This window comes from Helianthus annuus, chromosome 15 (genome assembly GCF_002127325.2).
Source record: "Helianthus annuus cultivar XRQ/B chromosome 15, HanXRQr2.0-SUNRISE, whole genome shotgun sequence".
Lineage (NCBI taxonomy): Eukaryota > Viridiplantae > Streptophyta > Magnoliopsida > Asterales > Asteraceae > Helianthus > Helianthus annuus.
In genome coordinates, this window is record NC_035447.2 from 16,825,337 (window position 1) to 16,845,630 (window position 20,294).

At 36.9% G+C, this 20,294-nt stretch overlaps 1 protein-coding gene across 1 annotated transcript; it reads right to left on the reverse strand.

The window, feature by feature from the left end:
- Nucleotides 1-4,887: 4,887 nt before the first annotated feature.
- On the reverse strand, nucleotides 4,888-14,205 carry LOC110910942 (5'-3' exoribonuclease 3). Its single transcript, XM_022155518.2, has 22 exons — nucleotides 13,925-14,205; nucleotides 12,327-12,429; nucleotides 12,153-12,229; nucleotides 11,879-12,070; nucleotides 11,301-11,420; nucleotides 11,122-11,184; nucleotides 10,888-11,031; nucleotides 9,968-10,132; nucleotides 9,776-9,853; nucleotides 9,611-9,697; nucleotides 9,245-9,514; nucleotides 8,499-8,594; nucleotides 8,214-8,309; nucleotides 7,747-7,817; nucleotides 7,402-7,530; nucleotides 7,254-7,330; nucleotides 7,140-7,180; nucleotides 6,989-7,063; nucleotides 6,739-6,896; nucleotides 6,547-6,651; nucleotides 6,386-6,461; nucleotides 4,888-5,629 (listed from the first exon to the last, which is right to left on the reverse strand). Exons 1-22 carry the CDS (start codon nucleotides 14,126-14,128, stop codon nucleotides 5,084-5,086), a joined length of 2,973 nt encoding a protein of 990 aa, XP_022011210.1. The 5' UTR covers nucleotides 14,129-14,205; the 3' UTR covers nucleotides 4,888-5,083.
- Between the last annotated feature and the right edge of the window lie 6,089 nt (nucleotides 14,206-20,294).

Here is a 20,294-nt window from a genome sequence, read left to right on the forward strand (position 1 = left end):
TTAACTACCTTGCTTATGCTTCTTTAATGTTTTTGTTAATATGTAAGTTATTTCTGAAAAAAGAAAAGACTTTCATTTTATCAAACAAGGGAACTAGAAGCATGAGGCTTTTTATTTTTGTGACCATGGGCTTCTTGTCGGAAGGTATTGGTCGCCCCTTGGCCTTTTATTCTAAGATTTTGCTTTTTTATCATGTGCCCTTTTCATTTAGGGCCCACTTGCGTGCCCAGGCGGCCCGGAACTGACTGATGGTACAGTGCCACAGGGTATCCTTCGATTAGGCCACAACAATAAGATCTTGAGTCATGTGGATCTCTAAATGCGTTATGGGCTGGCCTTACGTTTCTCCAAAATCCCAACAACAAATTAACTAAAAATGGTGATGGCATTCTTGTAATATTTGGATTTCATTAATGGCTTTTTAGTCATTTTCACACATCTTAAAAAAACCAAACGCACATCATGAATACGTTTGCTACTTTCTTTTCTTTCACACCAGATGAGGATTTGGTACCAGGTATCGGTACTGAATCGAGTATATTTGGTACTGGTATCGGTACCCACTTTCCCTATATATAATTGCTTAAAAGAATATGTAAATTTAGAACTTTTTTAATATGCGAAAAAATAACTCTTATGGGATAAACAGGTTGTATTCATGTCAACCCATAAAACATAATTGTCGACCCACCTGTTTAACAGCCCTATTTGAACTTTGAACCACAACAGCCAAACATATAATCGCAATATATTAGAGTGACTTGCATAGGACAGCGAGAACGTATATTTAAACAGAGAGAAAGCGGTTAGCAAAACTAAATGGACAGCGAGAACGTATATTATAGACTCACTTACCCAACTGTGTCCTGCCTAGGGGAAACGGGAATGACTCCTGATCAGCTTGTGAGACCTACGGTGGGTTTGATCCCGACAACTGAGTTGGCACTTGAAGGACATAGGATTGATCCATCTGTTTCTGTGCCCAATGAATGATACAGTAACCATGTTTGTTGCAACTGATATAGCCGATCCGGTGCTTGAACCACATGGATTAAGAGTTGCTACATATGGGTTCTGCACAAATTCAAGAAACCTTTTAAGGTGGTAACCACGTTTCCCAATTATCCATTAACGTCACTCAACTTTCTTGTGAAATTCTATTATTAACGTCCCAAAAGTTGATCAACTCTAAAGAACTGAAAACACTTTGAATATTGAATATTTAACTATCTTATGTTCACTGAGACATTTACACAAACACCTGGTGTGCTTCAATTTAAAGACTTACAACTGCCTGTTTAGCTCTAGCATTCCAACCACCAGGTGCAGAGGAGCTTCTGAAACGAGCCCACTCACTCACTCATGCTTGCTTTCCCAAGTATAATCGCTCCTGATTCTCTCAACTTGTTAACCACACCGAGGCACCACAGAGTTAAGAAGGGCGTAAGAACCCGCAGTCGTGTTAAGCTTATCTTTCGTTGCAATATTATCCTTCACCAAAACAGGTATACCATGCAACCCAAACCGTGAAATTAGGGCTTTAACATTCCGTTCCTGATCAGCTAGATGAAGTGCATCAGGGTTGACTTCGATAACCGTTTGTTATTCTGTGATTATTATTTTTAACTGTTTGTTCTCTGATTTGCCAACAGAGACGTCCATCCAGTGAAGTAAACGAGCCAGTGTCAATGTTCATGGCGATATCTATATCGACACCTTCATGTTCCGGTTCAGGCAGGTTCCATGGGTCTACGAGGTACGAGAGAACATTGACTACTTGGTTCATGTTAGGCCTCTTGTGTGGTTTAGACGCACAACAATGCGCAGCTAATTCCGCCACTGTACTGATCACACAGGCTAGTGTTTCTTCGGATTTAAACTCGTGAACCGATTCGGTCCTCTTGACCGCAATCTTGGTTCCGTTTTTAACTCTCCTTTGAAAACTGTGGCGGAGCCTCCTCTACCGAGTATGTTAAGTTGGCTGAAATTGTTGGTGGCTTTTTTCAAATCTTGGATTGAAATTACCATATTGCCCTCATGGGTTAATGTTTTTCTGAGTCCACCATAGTCATCAATGGTAATCTTGTATTCATCACATGAAACGAAATCGCAGGGATGAATGACCGTAGAACACTTACGTTTAAGTTGGTACACACAGACACCTACTAAGACCATGTGTAGTGGTGAACTAATATAATGCCCCCACCATGGGGCATTATCCGACAGAGTGACATCCTAGTCAGCGTTGGGGCATTATAGCAAAAGTGGCGTAGCGGGGCATTATCCAATAACGCCCCTTCCAATCGATAAACAATTATTTTTTTTATAGAGAAAAGAAAAAAAAATGGCACTACACTTGGAAGTCTCCCATTGGCCCATGCATTTGACCCATGCACATTATTCAAATAAAACGCCGCTTGCCTTTCCAATTTAGCGCTTTTATTAAAACGCCGGCTTCAAACTTTTTGAATTATAACCCCAATAACGCCCGGTGTAGTGGGGGAAGGGGCGTTTTGGGGCGTTTTTTTCAATTTTTTTTAAAAATCACGCCCTACTACGGGTGGTCTAAACACATCAAAAACACCACGAAAACACCACAGAATAATCCCACAACAACCCCGGTAATCTGAGGAACATGAATCTCTGTGACATTGGAGGTGGATTGAGCGTATACCACTGTCGTTACAGAAGCGAGAGAGAAGAGGAACAGCAGAAAGTGTACTATCGCCATTGTCGATCACGCCAAATAATAATTGAATGAATCGGAAGCGGCTTGTCTCTACTGGGTTATGAAGAGTTATTGATGGTTTTACCTTTTCACTAATAAATTAGGAAACTGGGTTATGAAGAGTTATTGATGTCACTTTCACTAATAAAATTTTGAGTAAATTGCTAAAATGGTCCTTGAGGTTTATTCACTTTTGCCACTTTAATTCAAAACTTAAGTCTTTTGAATCTGGATCCCTATGGTTTTAATTTTGTTGTTAATTTCATCCAAATTCAAAATTTGGTAAGATTTTTCAGTTAACATCCAGTTTTTTTGACTTTTTTCTCCCTTTTAATGAAGGGTAAAATTAGTATAAATTTTGGAAAAAAATGACGTTTTTTCGATTTCGTTACCGCTTATTTATAAAACGTTACCGCTACAAACGAATCTTAGATCCGCCACTGGTCATGTACAAATGATAAAGCTTTGTCTTCACCTCTACAGAAAGCATCTATTAAATTTATATGAATTTGCAAGCTTATGTCTTAATCTTTAAAAAGCACGTTGAACAATCTTTGTGTCTACATTTTGCAACTCTTTTCGTCCTTTCAATTAACGACCGTTAGAATTAAGCGTCAACTCAAGCCCACATGACTTACATCACATGTGAGAGTAGAAGTGGATATAAATTTTTTATTTAGTAGGATATTATATAAGGGATTGTTAAAGAAGACTCACATTAAAGTTATGTGGTTTGAGTAACAGTCTAGTCTAAAGGACAAAATCTCCTACGAAATGTAAACTTTAGGATGTTCAACATGTTTTTTGAACTTTTTTTAACGGAAAATTTGGATTACTGACAAATCACTGGAGTATAATCGTGTCACCAGTGGAACCACCCAATCATATCCATCTCCACTATACTATAATGCTTATATATCAATTCACGAAAAAACCTAATAAATTTGGGAAAAACCCCCTTGTGGGAATCGAACCAGGACCTCATGGTCTCTAAGCCTTATCACACCCTCAAGATGTCACTAGGTTATAATGTCATTGGCGTGTTTTTAAAATATTAAGGCTGAAACCGTGAAACCTACAAGTTCATATAAATTTACATGACCTTTTTTGTTTTTTGTTTTTTTTAAATTTCTTCCAAAGTAGTGAAAGATTATAGTGACATTGGATAAATGTGTATATTTAGAAGCAGAATAACGGTTCTAAAAAAATACAATAATTTTGTCGCTCAACTATTTAAGTTTAAGCATTTCAAATATAGGGTTATTGTATTTTATCACCCTTAACTATTGATCATTGGCCGCTGTCACCCCCGGTCCCAACTATCATTTTGACATCCGCCACCCCTAACTTAACACTTAGTGTGTTCTGTCATTTTTTAACAATGTTAAGTACTAAAGCTAACGTTCGTTAAAAACTAAGTGAGAAGCAAGGATGTTTTCATCATTACCCTAAGGGGTATTGGATTTTAATAATCCCAAGTTTCACTAATTGACCGGTAATAATCCCAACTTCAAAAATTGCGTACAACAGTCCCAACTTGTAAGATTTTGGCCACCAATGATCCTTGTCTAACTGGGTTATAACCTTGTTGGGCTGGTGACCTGCAACTTATTCCGGCGACCCGTTTTACCCCTGAAACCACCAAACGAGACCACCACCAATCATCTCCGACCTCCTGTAATCTTCCCCGCTTCTCAAAAGTTCAAAATTTCTACCATCTACGCAACTCCGGTGACCTGCAACTTATTCCGACGACCTTCTTTACCCCTGAAACCACCAAAGGAGACCACCACTTGTCATCTCCAACCTCTAGTGACCTTTTCCGCCGCTCAAAACTTCATAAACTAACTGGGCCATAACCCAGTTAGACAAGGATCATTGGTGGCCAAAATCTTACAAGTTGGGACTGTTGTAGGCAATTTTTGAAGTTGATATTATTACCGGCCAATCAGTAAAACTTAGGATTATTAAAATCCAATACCCCTTACCCTAAAAAAGCGGTACATAGTTTTCATGGTTTTTGCTCAATGTAAAACATGACTTTATTTTTTGGATTAAACCATAAAATTTTGTATAATGCATTATTAAACTTTTTCAGTCGTTGAAACAGTGTCTATATAAATTTAAAAGAGGTGATCTCCAACTCCAAGTAATGGTCATAAACTTTAATACCCAAATAATATTAGTCAATAAAGCTGATAAAAATTGAAGTATACAACAAAATAAATATCTTCATCTTCTAGACCAAACCTACATGTAACCTTTTCATAATTTCACATAGTTAAAAAAAACTAATGAACTATGATACAACATACTAATGAACTACAACTCAAAGTTCAAACATTACCATGTCGTCTAGCGGCGATACGGCTGGTGCGACCTACCTCTTCCGTCTCTACTCAATCCTGAAAACTGATTGCCACCACCTTGTTGAGGCCGTCCCTGGCCTCTGCCACCAGACTGTTGATGATGATGACCGGCGGCACTGTTGTATGCATAGCCACCACCCTGTTGTGGATAGTATTGACCGCTAGACGGTAAATGTTGACTTTGATGGGGCCCACGTGGTGGAGGATGTGCATGTTGATTCTGGTAGTATCCACGCGCCTGAGAATTTGACCTACCGTAATGGCTACTTGAACCATAAGATTGACCATATGATCTAGAAGGTGGGCCATGTGGGTGTGGGTCGTACGATTGATGATGAGCATTTCTATCGGGCTTTACTTGTAAGCTGTTGGTGACGAGTCGGTGTGCAGCATCTCCAAGATGTCGGCTAGATGCAGCTCCATGAGGGTTATGGTTGTTGTTATTGTGCGGCCTGTCGTTATGCCATGGCCTCCTTCCTGTATCTTCGTGCCACAGAGTCGGATCGGGTTGAATATCATCCAACGTTACAGTCTGCAGCAAAATGAAATGACATCTAAGATACAGAGCAAATTAAGGGAGTTCAGAGTATAAGGAGAAAGAGAAGGGTATGCTAGTCATATTATAAATTGTATTTAACGAAATGGATAAACTTGGAATTTGAAATATATTAAATGGGTGTATCTAATAAATATGCTATTTTGTCACATCAACCAACTTTGGCCCCTCAACTTTGGTATTAACCACCTTTAGCCCGTCGACTTTAATAATGACATGTTTAGCTCCTCAGCTTTGGTAATGACATGTTTAGCTCCTTAACTTTAATAATAAACAACTTTAGCCCTTCAATTTTATTAATAAACAACTTTAAATTTAATAATAAACAACTTAAGCCCCTCAATTTAGATAATAAACAACTTTAGCCCCCCAGCTTTAATAATAGACAAATATTTCCCCTCAACTTTAGTAATGACATTGTAAGCCCCTCAACTTTAATAATGACATGTTAAGCCCCTCAACTTTAACAATGACATGTTAAGCCCCTCAACTAAAACATTAAACACGTTTAGCTCTCGCGATTTGCTTATTTTTTATCTATGTTTCGAACCCTCTGCAGAGCGCGGGTGGTAACCCACTAGTTAACTATTATAGTTGGATAAATATGAATATATAATATTATACAAGTTTTATGGTAATATGGAATTGGCGGGCAGAAATATTATTGAATATAGCCAAGACCAAAATTCTCATTTCAAGCTAAGAAATGACATGATACACCACACCAATTACCTTCTTTGGTAGTTTGACCCCTGCAGGTGGTCGAGATATATGTTTATGATAATCCGGAACTTTGTATATAGCACATCTGAAATAGTAAAAAGAAAATTAATGAACTTTATAACATAGTATAAGCCCAATAAGTGATAACAAAAGGCGTTTTTGAAGTTTACATGACTTGATTGTCCATGATATCATCCATCCCGTCAACAGGTGAGCTGAAAACCGGAGGACATGGATCTCCAGCACAAAGGGATAAATAGCCATTCATCGCACCACTACATCGTGCACACACGCCCAAATTAAATCAGAAAATAATACCCTAGCATGAAAGTAAACCAAGAATAAGACATTTGAACACAAACCTTGCCGATGGGTCAATTTGTTCTTTGACTTTAACTCTTTCCTCAGCCGACAATTGTTTGCAACAGTCAATAAGAGAAAATATATATGGAGATAGTGTGTGTGATAATGCCACGAAAAGCATGTCAGACATCCGGCTATTTCTACGAGCCTCTTCATCCTGTGGAAATTAACGTGCCCGGAAATTAACAAAATCATTTTCATTGCATATCTACAGAAAATGATTAAATCTGGTAACTATAAACCTCATACCGTTAATGTATGTTCTACTTTTGTCACTTCAGCAAGAAGACGATCTTCTTCAATGAAAGGCAACTTTGCTATTCCCTATGAATAAATATATAACAATTTAAGGATAGCTGACCACGAATAAAAAGAATTGAAAAAAGAAAAAGAAACACACCTGCCATGCAAACCGCTTGCCATTCATGTCGACTTCAAAATCTGGAACATTATGAAAAAAAGGAATTGTGTGACTAAAATATTAAAAAAAAACATTCAAAAGCACTGACGTTACCTGTTGGATAAAAGTCGATAATAGGTGAATTTGGATCCATCATTAATTTTCTGTAATGCTCAGGAAGAGCATGGGAGCTGCAAAAGAAAATCTGTAAGATTTGGAATACGAAAAAAAATACAAGGAAAAAAAATATGGTGGGGTCTACCTTGCAGCAGGAAACACGCCCATCAGCTGATTAAACGGTTTGAACGGTGAACCTAGTTCAAAAGTGATATTTAATTCTCCTAGATCCTTAAGATCAGAAGCAAACGGTGCGTAATGATATGGATAAAACCTAAAAAAAATGAATAATGTTCAGAGATCTGTTCAATTTGTAACAACCTAGAACACCATGATATTATATCTTCTTTACAAATTCATATAGAGACAAAATGAAAACACTTCAGCAGGATTCAAAATTCCGTTAGAAGTTTAAATATCAACAGATGGTACAACTACAAATAACTGCTTTTTTAAATAGAGGCTAAATATAGGAAGAAAAAAAAGTTACCACTGCCAAGAACAGACACCTTCATAGTAATAGTGCATCACCCAGCATAAGCCTTCAGTGTATCTAAGAACCTGTGAAAACTCGTTCATTTGTATTTTTAGATTTAATCTTTACTTGAAGAGAAGTGGAGGCTAAAAGCTATGCAGTTAATGCGGTAAAATATCGGATATCGGTCAAGGACCGATATTTGAGATATAGGTTATCTCGTTGAGATATCGTTGGGATATCGGTAATTTTAATATAATGAAAAATTTACATATATAGCAATTTAACAATAATAATTCAGTGATATATCAGTGATATATCGGTTATATCGGTCAAATATCGGTCAATATCGCCGATAGTATCGGTACCGATATTCTAACCGATATTTGACACCGATATTTTACTAGGGGACCGATATAACCGATATCTCACCGATATATCACCGATATTAACTGCATAGACTAAAAGGTTTGAAATCTTACAACATCTCTCCGTATTTCGTCAAGCTCTTCAGGTGAGCTTGCAGAAAACTTCTCCTCATAGTACCTCTCTTTCCACCCAGGCACTCCCAATTTTATCTGGTAACGTAAAACGAAAAAACATCAACACTACAAAATTTCTCTTACTCAGATTTGACAACATGCATATCTTGATACTTGATTACAAATAAGTGCTTTACAAAAGAAATGAGGTGTGTGTGTACTGTTACTGAATGTGCATTCAGTTTAAGCTAGAACTATAATTCGTATGCATCTCTAAGTTCTAACCTTATCCTCATCCTGCTCCTCGGAATTAAAGGCATCGGATTTCTCACGAAGTATCTCCTTCAGTTTTGTTTTCAGTTCTTCTTTGTTGTCAAGTACCTGAATACAAGTAACACTTAAATAACCAAAAAATATATGTACATGTTAATCTATTTTTTAATAAAACAATTCAAAAATTGTAACTTACAATTTTTGAAAGCGCGTCTGAGGCGCGCCTAGGCGCGAGGCGCACTAAGGCGCAGCCTCTGGGGCTTTTTCGCTCAGCGCCTTGTGTAATTACAAGAAGCGCCCAAAAAGCGCAAATTTTAGGGTTTTTTGGGGGGCTTTTTGGCCTGAGGCGTTTTACTGCAGAAAAATGTTGTACCTTGGGTTTTTTGACTTGTACATGTAAGTAAAATGGTATAAAAGTCTTATTTATAGCTATATTTTGGTTAAAGGAAGCTAAAAACCTATGGGATATGTATGGGATATATAAAAAAAATTATATAAACATCTTGCGCCTCGGGTACGAAAAGCCCACCGCTTTTGCGCTTTGCGCTTCGCGCCTCAATTTTAGACCCCGCCGCTTTTGTGCGCCTCTCGCTTTTTAAAACCAAGACTGTAAGCATTTAATTACACTTAAGGTGGTGTTTAACTCTTTTTCAGCTACTTTTGAGCTTTTTACCCATTTGACCCACTACCAATAAAAATCCAACCCATATTAAGCGATTTTCACATATATAGGTTATAATTAATAAGGAAAAACATACATCATCTTTTTCAAGACTGCTCTCAGCTTCAACTATAGCAGCACCGATGGTGGACCCAGATGACATGCGTACGACTTTCTTTGGATGAGGATGGCTCGAGGCACCCTTAAATTGGTATGGTGATGGTGAGGGTCCAGAAGCAAGTCGTGAGCCCTGAAACCGCCCAACTGCAACAAGTGATTCAGGCTCCATTTGTGGTCCAGCATCGTCTCCTCTTATTGATTGAGATTTGGCTTGCGCTTTGTCACGTTTTATCCTTTCAGCTTGTCTCTGAACAAAATAAAGACATTAATATGGTTCTTTATTTCACAAATACACAATACATGTGTATGTATATATATGTGTGTGTGTATCGTGAATTTAAACCTGATTCAAGCGGGCTCTTTTCTGAAATATTTTATCTTCGTATAAACCAACGGCCTGAATAAACTGTTCCACTTTGCTAAGGTCTGGCTGGGAGTGAATAAGAAAGAAATTTATGTACATTTTATTGCAAAAAAATCAAATAAACGTTTAACAAAAGATAGTCACCTTGCTTCCATCAGTAAGATACCCATTCAGGACCCTAAACTCCTTTTTATATACGGCTAAAAGTAAGTTTATGGCACCCTGAAAAGCAGATAAGTAAAAAGTAGAATTATTTGATTAAGATGCGGATAACCATTGAGTATCCTTGAATGTAATCGTTTATACTACTTGCTTGCAAAAAAGTTGGAAAAGTACCTCACGAATTTCTAAAGTGGGCATATGTGGTAGAAAATCGTTCCCAACAAAGAAACACATGAAGATAAAATCATCCACTATTCGCTCGAAGTCGATTTTGAAAGGAAGATGAGGTATTCTCATCTCAATTTCTAGGTACTCCCTAAGAGTCCAAATGTTGAGAAACTGCAAAAAAATGAACATATTTATATAACCTTAAAACCAAAGGTTGATGGTAAAGCCACCGACCCATTCGTACCCCTAAACTTTTGTATAAAGTGATTCTTTAATTTTGTAAATGTCACTTTGAGCCCCTCAAGTTTCTAAAGTTTTTTTTACCTTAAAACTATTTCTTACATTTTTTTATGTACGTGTCGGTATAAATTCGAGTTCGTCTATGCTTTAACGTAATTTTTATTTGGAAAGGGTTGGGTCAATTATAAAATGTTTTATTTTTATGTACGTTTTAAGTTGGACTACGTTAAATTTTGTTTGGAAACAAATCAGGTCAAATATAATACGTTTTCATTCGACGGTATAAATCTGAATTACTATACATTTCGACATAAATTTAGTTGGAAAACGAGTTGGGTCGATTACTCGATTGTAGTCTATACTTTATCACGCCGGATACAACGCCACCGCACGTGTTTATTTTATGTAAGTTTTGAGTTGGTCTACGTTTCGACGTAAATTTTGTCTGGAAACAAGTTGAGTCAAATATAATACATTTTCATTCAACAGTATAAATTCGGATTACTCCACGTTTCAAAGTAAATTTAGTTCAGAAACAAGTCGGGTTGATTGTAGTCTATAATTTATCACGTCGCGTATGGTGACACGCGGCAGGTAAAAACTAGTTATAAAACAATACGAAAAACATAATTATCGATAAAATAAACAGCTTTTTAAGAAATGAAAACAATTGGTTCGAAAGCTACCTGGTATGGCTTCTTAGGCACACCATCGCCTTTTTCATCGAATTCACCTGCCTTCCTCTTTGCCTTTCCTTCACAAGCGGCCGCTAAATGGCCTACTTGACCGCAAATAAAACATTTGTCTTGTTGTCCAGGAGTATATACAACCTGAAACATCATAATAATAGAATATAAATTAAATGTTCATTGCACATTAATAATATAAACTAATATAAACTACTATAGAGTATAGACTACCTCTCTAAGTATTGAAAAATGAACTTCGTGGGTAGCCAAAGCTAACATAATCAAATCAGCATCCTGTAGTACGAATCAATTATAAATACAAAAGAAGCAAGAAATATAACTTATGGGACAAACTAAATATTCAAACTTAAAGAATAGAAATGAGTGAAGGACTGAAGGGTAAACTATACCAAACCATATAAGCAATGACGGGTGTTTGGATCAAAACCAGGAAGATTCCTTTGAAGACGAATGTAGGACATTATCTTATGTTCCCCTTCACCCGGAACATTGGCATCGGAAAGAATAACCTTCAAAAACAAATCGAACCACTTGTTAAAGCAGTTTTCTTGTGCAATACATATTCCTTGACTAATCCACATAATAAGGTAAAAGATCAATAATGTTGATGCAACTTAGACTAATGAGTATAGACATTTTTTTGATAAACAATGGTTGGGAGTCGGGACTCAGTGTAAACGTAACATCTTCAACCCATTTCTTTGATAAACATGTAAAATTATTAAAAAAAAAACTTAGCTGAAACTCACCAAAGCCTCGTAAATCATTTTATTAAAAAGTTAACATAGTTTTTGTCTTTATAAGTGACCCCTATTATTTATTATATAACTTTGAACAAAAGGTGTTTCGTGGCGACCCGACCCATATAAAAAAAATTTAACCATATTGACCTTTTACTCAACACCATGTCTGTCCATTTTGTTGACACTAAACAGGTCTTCGTGAAATCTTTACTGCCAAAATTTACCTTTATGGATTTCCATCCAGGATCATTGTTTAATCTTTGGTGAACATAATACTGGATAGCAACCGACAAAACAGCCATAAATTCGGTCCCGGGGGTGATGACATTAGAGTCAAATGTTTGGGATTCTTGTTTGGGAGGAAGCTTTCTGCCTTCTCTCTCAAACTCCTCTCGTAGCCGCTCCTCTTCGGCTGCCTAAAAAGCAAAAGTCAAACATGGTCGTCAACACATAATCTGAAGAGAAAAAGCATGAACAAGTATCATCCAAGATACGTACCGCATCTGCTGCATCTTTGGCTGCTCTAAACCGTCTAGATCGCTGCTGATTCATTTTTGCCCTTGGGGCAACACCATCTACACCAAAATTTGAAATGTTATAAAAAGCGCAAGGTGTGAATAGCTAACTAGTTTTGAAATGGTATTATAAGAGGCATTCAGGGTCACTACTCACCAATAGCCATATAAAGTAGTTTCCGTGGCCGCACCATCACAAAAAGCCGATCTATGTAGTCAAACATGCATTGAAACACCTCATTAAAAGAGGTTGGGGAAGGCTGGATACATGAATATAGTCAAATTAAGTGCTAATCATCATTAAGGCTATGAACATAACCTCAAACAACAACATATTGTCAAAAGAAAAAATAACTTAAGACGAGAAAACAATGCAGAAAAATAAATAGCAGATAGATGTACAATGCTAGTAAAAACTAGAGAACAGATCACTGACATGTGCTTTCACATGCGATAAAGAGCCCTAGATTCAACCTGTTCCTAGTTTTAAAAAGTGCGCCTTAGGCGCACTGAGGCGTGCGCAGAGGCCGGCGCCTTGTGTATGGTGAAGCGTACCTAAAACCGAAAGCGCAAAGAAAAGCGTATTTTTGGGGATTTTTCAATCCTGGGGAGCGCACGCCTTGTGTATCAGAGTTGTTTATATACATTAAATTGTTGTGAATTTTTCAAGCCTGAGGAGCGTGCGCCTTGTGTATCAGGGTTGTTTCTATACATTAAATTGTTGTACAATAGGTTTTTTGGCTTGTACTTGTAGGTAAAATCATATAAAAATTTATATATAGCTATATTTTGGATAACGAATGCTAAAAACCTAAGAGATATAAAAAATTTACGTCTGTTCTGCAAATTTGGCACCATCCTAGATGTTCAATTCCAGAACTTATCATCCGTTTACTCAGTTTAAACTAAAGTGTTTTGAGATGTCTATTAATCTTAAGCCCCTACCTAGTAATTGAGTTCTGTTTTCAAGAAAAGTTGTCAATGTATAAAGAGTTAATTACATAGTTAGTCCCTGTGGTTTGCACAAAGTAACATACTTAAGTACTAATAGTTTAAAATCACATCCTGGGGTATAAACTTTTTATTTTGTAACGTTTAGAGGTATTAACGTTATTTGTAGGTTTAAAATCACATTCTATTAGTACCTAAGTATGTTAATTTGTGCAAACCACAGGGACTAACTATGTTAATACCCTAGAAGTTAATACCTCCAAACGTTACAAAATGAAAAGTTAATACCCTAGAAGGTGATTTTAAACTATTAGTACCTAAGTATGTTATTTTGTGCAAACTACAGGGACTAACTATGTAATTAACTCATGTATAAACATTATGACAGTATGTGCATGTTTCATTGACCTAAATGTTAACAATTTTTAAATGAGTTAACCTAGGCGATGCGAGGCCAGACCGCCTTGTGTGTAGCAGGTGCACAGGCACACCTGAACCGCGAAAAGACCCCTGCTTGAACCAGTCTGAAACAACTAGAAATGGCCTGAAACCAGCCCAAAACAAGTCTAAAACAGGTAAAGTGACTTAAAATACACATGCAACCATATTCCTGCATCAGATTCCTTGTAACTTAACACATTATTATAAGCAGAAAGAATACAAACACCAACTCTTTTGAACTTATTCAACTATCATTACAGAAAAAATAGCAACAAACACAGAAAATTCTCAACCTATACATATATATAAGCAAGTAAATAGATACATACATATAGATATCAAAAGAAAGAGAGGGATAGGTACCCGGTCTTCGGGGTGGAAACAAGGATGAATAATATTATTCATATCGAGATACAGATTGTCATACTCAATTTGATTAGGGTTAGGTTTAGATGTGTCAACAGGGATTTTAATGCCGTCAATCTCCACAGCTTCTTCCTCTATGACATCTACAACCACCATTGGATACTTCTCCGCTAGCCACCGGTAAAACGCCGGAACACCCATCGCCGCCGGTGCAAGTTATTCACCGCCGCAACTGAAAGGTCGATGGTAATAGAAGCTACAAATATCTTTCAAGTTTCAACAAAGATACTTAATATTTTAAACGAGTTGACGCTAACCCGCGCGTTGCAGCGGGTGTTGAAAATGAGTTATTTTAATATGACTATATTCTATTCACCAACTGCATCCAAAGTGGGTTAATTTTCAATTCTTTTGAAAATAATAACAAAATCCAACAACAAAATACCACAAAATTGAACTTGGTAGCAAATTTTTATGCGATTTTCGCCTAAAACAAATTTATTATTTTTAAAACTTAAAAGGCATCATATCAAAAGATGGGGCATAACATGTGGTTAGTTGTTGATAAGAAAACCCATTTGACAATAATAGACATAGAGGTGTTTCTTGAAAAAAAACTCAATTGCAAACAAATGTATTTCTTGAATAAGTTTCATAATAGGGACAATTTCAAATGATCTCTTGGCCTAGTGGTCAAGTGGAAGGTGGGAAGTGTTGCTTCTCTTGGAGGTCCTGGGTTGAAATCCAGGCAGTGGGGGAGTTTTAATACTAACTTGGTGATACTAACAAACTAAGGTTAACAACATCCTAACCATACGCCGTTCAGAAAAAAAAGCACAATTTCACATAACCTACATCATCATCCATCTAAAATACAAATGTAGGCAAAAATAACATAGTTTATGGATTACATCTGTTGCACATTTCAACATATCTTCGTAACAAAATTCAATATCCCTAAATTATCTACCAAAAAGTAAATTATTTCGAAATATCCCCAATTATATAACAAAAGTAAATTTATTTTCAATTAAAATCTAACAATACAACATCAAAATTTCAACATGGGAAATAGTTGTGTATTCAACTTTTTTAAAAAAATTAACGAAAACAATGATAGTAAAATTTATTATAATAATACTAACAGTAATCTCGTTTATATCATGGTTAACACTCTTTAAAACAAATCTAAAAACTGAAAAATAAAGCAAAAGAAAACCATCACGTGAAACCATATGCGTTGATGTGCAGGCTTGAACATAGTAATAAAGTGAGACTCGTTTTAGATTTTTTTATAATAGGCTTTGCAACATAAAATGATCATCTCATCCCAAACTTTTCACCATTTCACCGTCACTACAGTTTCGTGGTTGTGGCCGACAACCCCCCTCCGGTGCACAACCGCTAGCATGGCCTTCTCCCTCCTGGTGGTCAGCGAACCCCCTTCACATTCTCGGCACTTTGGTACACTCACTGCAAACAATCGAAATCTCCGTCAATCAATCTAATCGAATTGAATTGCAGCCTCATGAATCATGAACCAAGTGATGTGTTGGATCTTTATTATCCAGCGAATGGAGAGATACGTCGTTGCCTTCATTTGTTATTGTGGCCGAGTTATTTTGAGGGCGGTTGTTATCCGGCTTATATCATATATAAATATGAAGGGAAATGGCGGTTGTTGTTCGGAGGGGATGCGATGATATGTACGGATACGATACGACGGTTGCATGTTCGGAGAGATGCCATAAGTGACTATAGTGGTTAATAATCTGGATTATTATATATATTAATAATGAAACGATACAACGATTCAGTGTTGATTTGTTTATTTTTTTTTCCAAACGGTGTGTCGGAACAATGCGTTAGTTACTTTTGGGTTCAAATGGTGCGTCGGTACTTTCCAGGTGTGTAGTAACTTAACTTTGCAACTTTAAACGGTGCATCGGTTTCTTTCCAGTTCAAATGGTGCGTCAGAACGGTGCATCGGTATTTTCCGGTTGTGTAGTAACTTGAAAGGGTGTGACCCTTTGATTTTATGCCGTTTATTAGTGTGCCGGTGCGATAGTTCATGTGTTTGTTTAATTCCTTTCAAATGGTGGGATGTTCCATGCATGTTCTGCACATTGTGGTTACGTCACTAATGGGTAGGTTTGAGTATTTGTATGTATATCATATATACATAATATAAGTGGAAGCGATGATTCCATATTCCATGCGAACAGATCGACAATGGAAGATTGAATAGGTGTGATGATTGGTTTCATGCAAAAATTGTAATGGGTATGATATATTTAAAAGTAGTTTGATGGGTTGTGACTTTTGAAAGGGTGTGTTGTGTTTAAAAGTTGTGACATTTTCGTAAGGGTGTGTTATATTTAAAAATTGTTTGAAGAGTTGTGACTTTTTGAATGAGTGTGATCTAAACACATGAATTGTTGATTCTTATGCTGTGTGTTGGTTCAAGTATGTCTCGGTTCATTTGAAGAGTTTAATCAAGTACATATGCGAGAGGCAGTTATGCATAAAATGAAAGGGTGTGAGTAAAATGAAGTGAAGGGTGTGACTTTTAAATAAACGGGACATAATCCAAATATATTTATTAAAGGGGTATATATATTGGGACATGTTGGTTTGGGTTATGTGTTTATGAAGCAAGGGTATTAGTTAAGGGTTATGTGTAAAAAGACACAACTTTTGAGTTACCCTAAGGCACCCCAAGTTACTTTTTGTAGGGTTATATAATTAGGTTTTTTTTTTTCTTTAAACCGCAAGTGCCTGGCATCCAATCGAATATTCTTGTCACCGGGCTTTTTTTTTCCTTATTAGGGTATCGGCAGCACTAGCGGGGAGTCCCTTCGGGGACCACTTTTGCCGAGAGGGGAAGTGCCGCCGTCAAGGCGGGGAGCCAGAATCGGGGACCATGATCGGTGGGAAGTCACCGAAGAGAGGGAGGAGATGGACCAATGAAAAATTTTCTTTTTTTTTTTTAATAAAAAACCAAGTCACTTAAGAGGGGAGTGCCGTCATCAATTTAGGGTGTTAGGAGAGTTTAAGAGGGGAGTTGACGTGGCACACGAGAATTGGTTATGCGTAAGAGAGGGGACTCCTCTCTTAGGGGAGTGCCCCTTACACCCTAAGAGCCTGTTAAAAAAAATTACCAACGTTAATTTTTTTGACATGAAATCTGGCAATTACGTGGACACAGGCCCGGTTTGAGCATGTGCGAGGCGTGCGACAGCCCAAGACTCAAACTTTCGGAGGCCTAAACACGGGTTGATTAAATATATTTTTATACACTAATTAATGAAAAAGTTCATCTTTAAGAACCCGTGTAGGCGTATATAGCATGAGTTGAATAAGTATGTGTATTACACGGCTTGAATAAATTTAATGTAATCAGTTAACACACACGGTCGTTAAGATACGTTTTTCATAAAAAAAAACTTTGATATACTATTTACATATTAGAACATTTTACTTTGTTTTTTTATGTATCTATTATTAGGTTATTGTTTGTTAGGTTATAAACTTGTGTATTAAGAAAAAGTATAACATTTGACTTTCTTTTTTCATTTATTAGTAGGTTAAAAACATGTGTTTACACATGGTTGGATCAATAAAATATAAAATAGTTATTAGAGTAAACTGCAATTTTACACCCTGGGGTTTAGGGTGATTGGCACCCTTACCCCCCCCCCTAAACGAAATAATTGCAATTTTACCCCCCCAACCTTGTTGTTATGTCGTAAGATTACCCCCTGTTAACAGTCGACGGTAGTTTGACTCTTATAGGTGAGGGTATTTTGGTAATCTTACCCCATATTTATTATTATTATTATTATTATTATTATTATTATTATTATTATTATTATTATAAATGAGAAAGAAGCACACAATTGAATATTACCCCATAAGATTACCACTGCAACACAATTGGGAATTCCCCTGATTTATTTTTGATTATTGCTACAAGAAAGAAGCACACAAACGCAGTGATTATTGCTACAAGAAAGAAGCACACAAACCCTAGCCACCACTCCAACTTCTACATCATCTAATAACCCAGATATGGAATAGGAACCACTGTAGGCGGCTAGGGTTAGGGTTTGGAATAGGAAGGAGGTGGTGGCTGAGTTGATGGTGGCGGTGGTGAGAAAGGGGAAGGAGCTGGTGGCTGAGTTGATGGTGGCGGTGGTCAGAAGAGGAGAAGGCGGTGGTGGTGGAGTTGATGGTGGCGGTGGCGAAGGTGGGGAAGGGCAGAGCCGCAGAGGTGTGAACGGCGTTGGCGGAGGTGAGCAAGGGCGAAGGTGAGTGAGAGAGAGGGAGAGAGAGAGGTGGGATGAGTATTTTGCTGATTCAGTTTTCCGGTTGATGGTGGAGGTGGTCAGAAGAGGAGAAGGAGGTGGTGGTGATGAACTAATGATGATGATGATGAACCTGATGATGATGAACTTGTTTCGTTGATTTTGTGATTTGTGTTGTGGATCTGGATTTGTTGTTGTTGTTAGGGCACTTAGGGTTGAATGAATTATGAAAATAATTGTTTGTAGGTGATTTATGGATTTAGCTTCCAACACCCAGAATGAACTGCTGATGATGAAGAATGAACTGCTGATGATGATGATGAACTTGTTTCGTTGATTTTGTGATTTGTGTTCTGGATCTGGATTTGTTGTTGTTGTTAGGGCACTTACGGTTTGATGATTTGTGTAAATTTGATGTTGAATGAATTATGAGAGTAATTGTTTGTAGGTGATTTGTGGATCTAGCTTCCAACACCCAGAATGAACTGATGATGATGAAGAATGAACTGATGATGATGAACTTGATTATTGCTTTTTTTATATAATTTCAATAAGACAGGGGCAAAAACGACTTTTCACACATTATAACAGTCAAAACAAACGTTGACTTGACAGAATCTGTTAACAAGGGGGTAATCTTGCGACATAACAGCAACGTTGGGGTAAAATTGCAATTATTTCGTTAGGGGGGTAAGGGTGCCAATCACCCTAAACCCCAGGGGGTAAAATTGCAGTTTACTCTAGTTATTATTATTAGGTGTAAAGGGTGGAGATACAATAGGAAGTTTATTTGGCTAAGAAGGCTAGGAAGTGATCTTGACCATCCATTTAGTTAATCAAGGGCTAAGATTAAATGATGGAAATTGAAGGGAAGAAAAGAGGCGCGTGAGTTTGTTTAGGGGTATTCTAGTCAATGTAAGGCAATAGTTTTCCTCTCCTCCAATTCCCCCATTTTTTAAATGTTAATAACTCTTTCATACGACATTATTTTTTTATAAAAATTGCACCAAAAAAACGAGTGTTTTTTTATCTTTAAAACGAGTATACTATTGCTATATTTTCAAAAAAAAAATTAAAAACCCAGTTGCATAAAACACAATAGAAAAACCCCCAGTTACGTAAAACGCAATGAAAAAAAACCTAAAAATGACATTTTTCTAAAACGCAATGCATCAAAAACACAAAGAAATGTCTTATTTGTAAAATGCAATGGCCAGAAAACACAAAGAAATGTCTTATTTCTAAAACGCAATAGCCTAAAAACTCAAAACAAAATGTACTTTCTAAAACACAATGGACTAAAAACACATAAAAATGTGTTCTACCTAAAACGCAATGCACCAAAAACACATGCAAATGTCTTATTTCTAAAACGCAATAGCCAGAAAACACTTAAAATGTCTGTTTTCTAAAACGCAATGGACTGAAAACATATAAAAAAGTGTTTTACCTAAAACGCAATGCACCAAAAACACAAAAAAAATGTCTTACTTGTAAAACGCAATGGCCAGAAAACACTTAAAAATGACTCATTCTAAAACGCAATTGCCTAAAAAACAAAAGAAAGTGTTCTCTGTAAAACGCAATGGACTAAAAACACCTAAAAAGGTGTTTTACCTAAAACGCAATGCACCAAAAACACTTCAAGAATGTGTTTTTCTAAAACACAATGGCCAGAAAACACATAAAAATGTTTTAGTCTAAAACGCAATTGCCTAAAACCACCAAAGAAAGTGTTCTCTCAAAAACGCATTGAACCATGACAATAGTTTTGACTGTGCTGTGAATTGTCTGTGCTGTGAACTGTCTGAACCAATGCAGTTTACGAATGCAGTTTCCAGAGGCAAATTACAGAAAATTAATTTTTCTAATGCATTTTTATTACAGCAATTTAATTTTTCCAGAGGCTCTGCCCCTTGGACCCCGCCAGTGGCTGCCGCCCCTGGGACCCCGCTACCAGGGGCGCTGCCCCCCGGACCCTCGCCAAGATCGTAAAACGCAATGACTTAATCAAAAACCCAGATCGTAAAAATGAAATTAAAGAATTTCTTACATGGATC

Excerpts from the sequence above, each read along its gene's own strand:
- LOC110910942 (XM_022155518.2), bottom strand. The coding sequence starts at position 14,128 with ATGGGTGTTCCGGCGTTTTACCGGTGGCTAGCGGAGAAGTATCCAATG. Across the intron at positions 6,652-6,738 it reads CAAATTGACCCATCGGCAAG|TGGTGCGATGAATGGCTATT; the intron begins GTTTGTGTTCAA and ends TGCACGATGTAG. Across the intron at positions 5,630-6,385 it reads GGGTCAAACTACCAAAGAAG|ACTGTAACGTTGGATGATAT; the intron begins GTAATTGGTGTG and ends ATTTTGCTGCAG.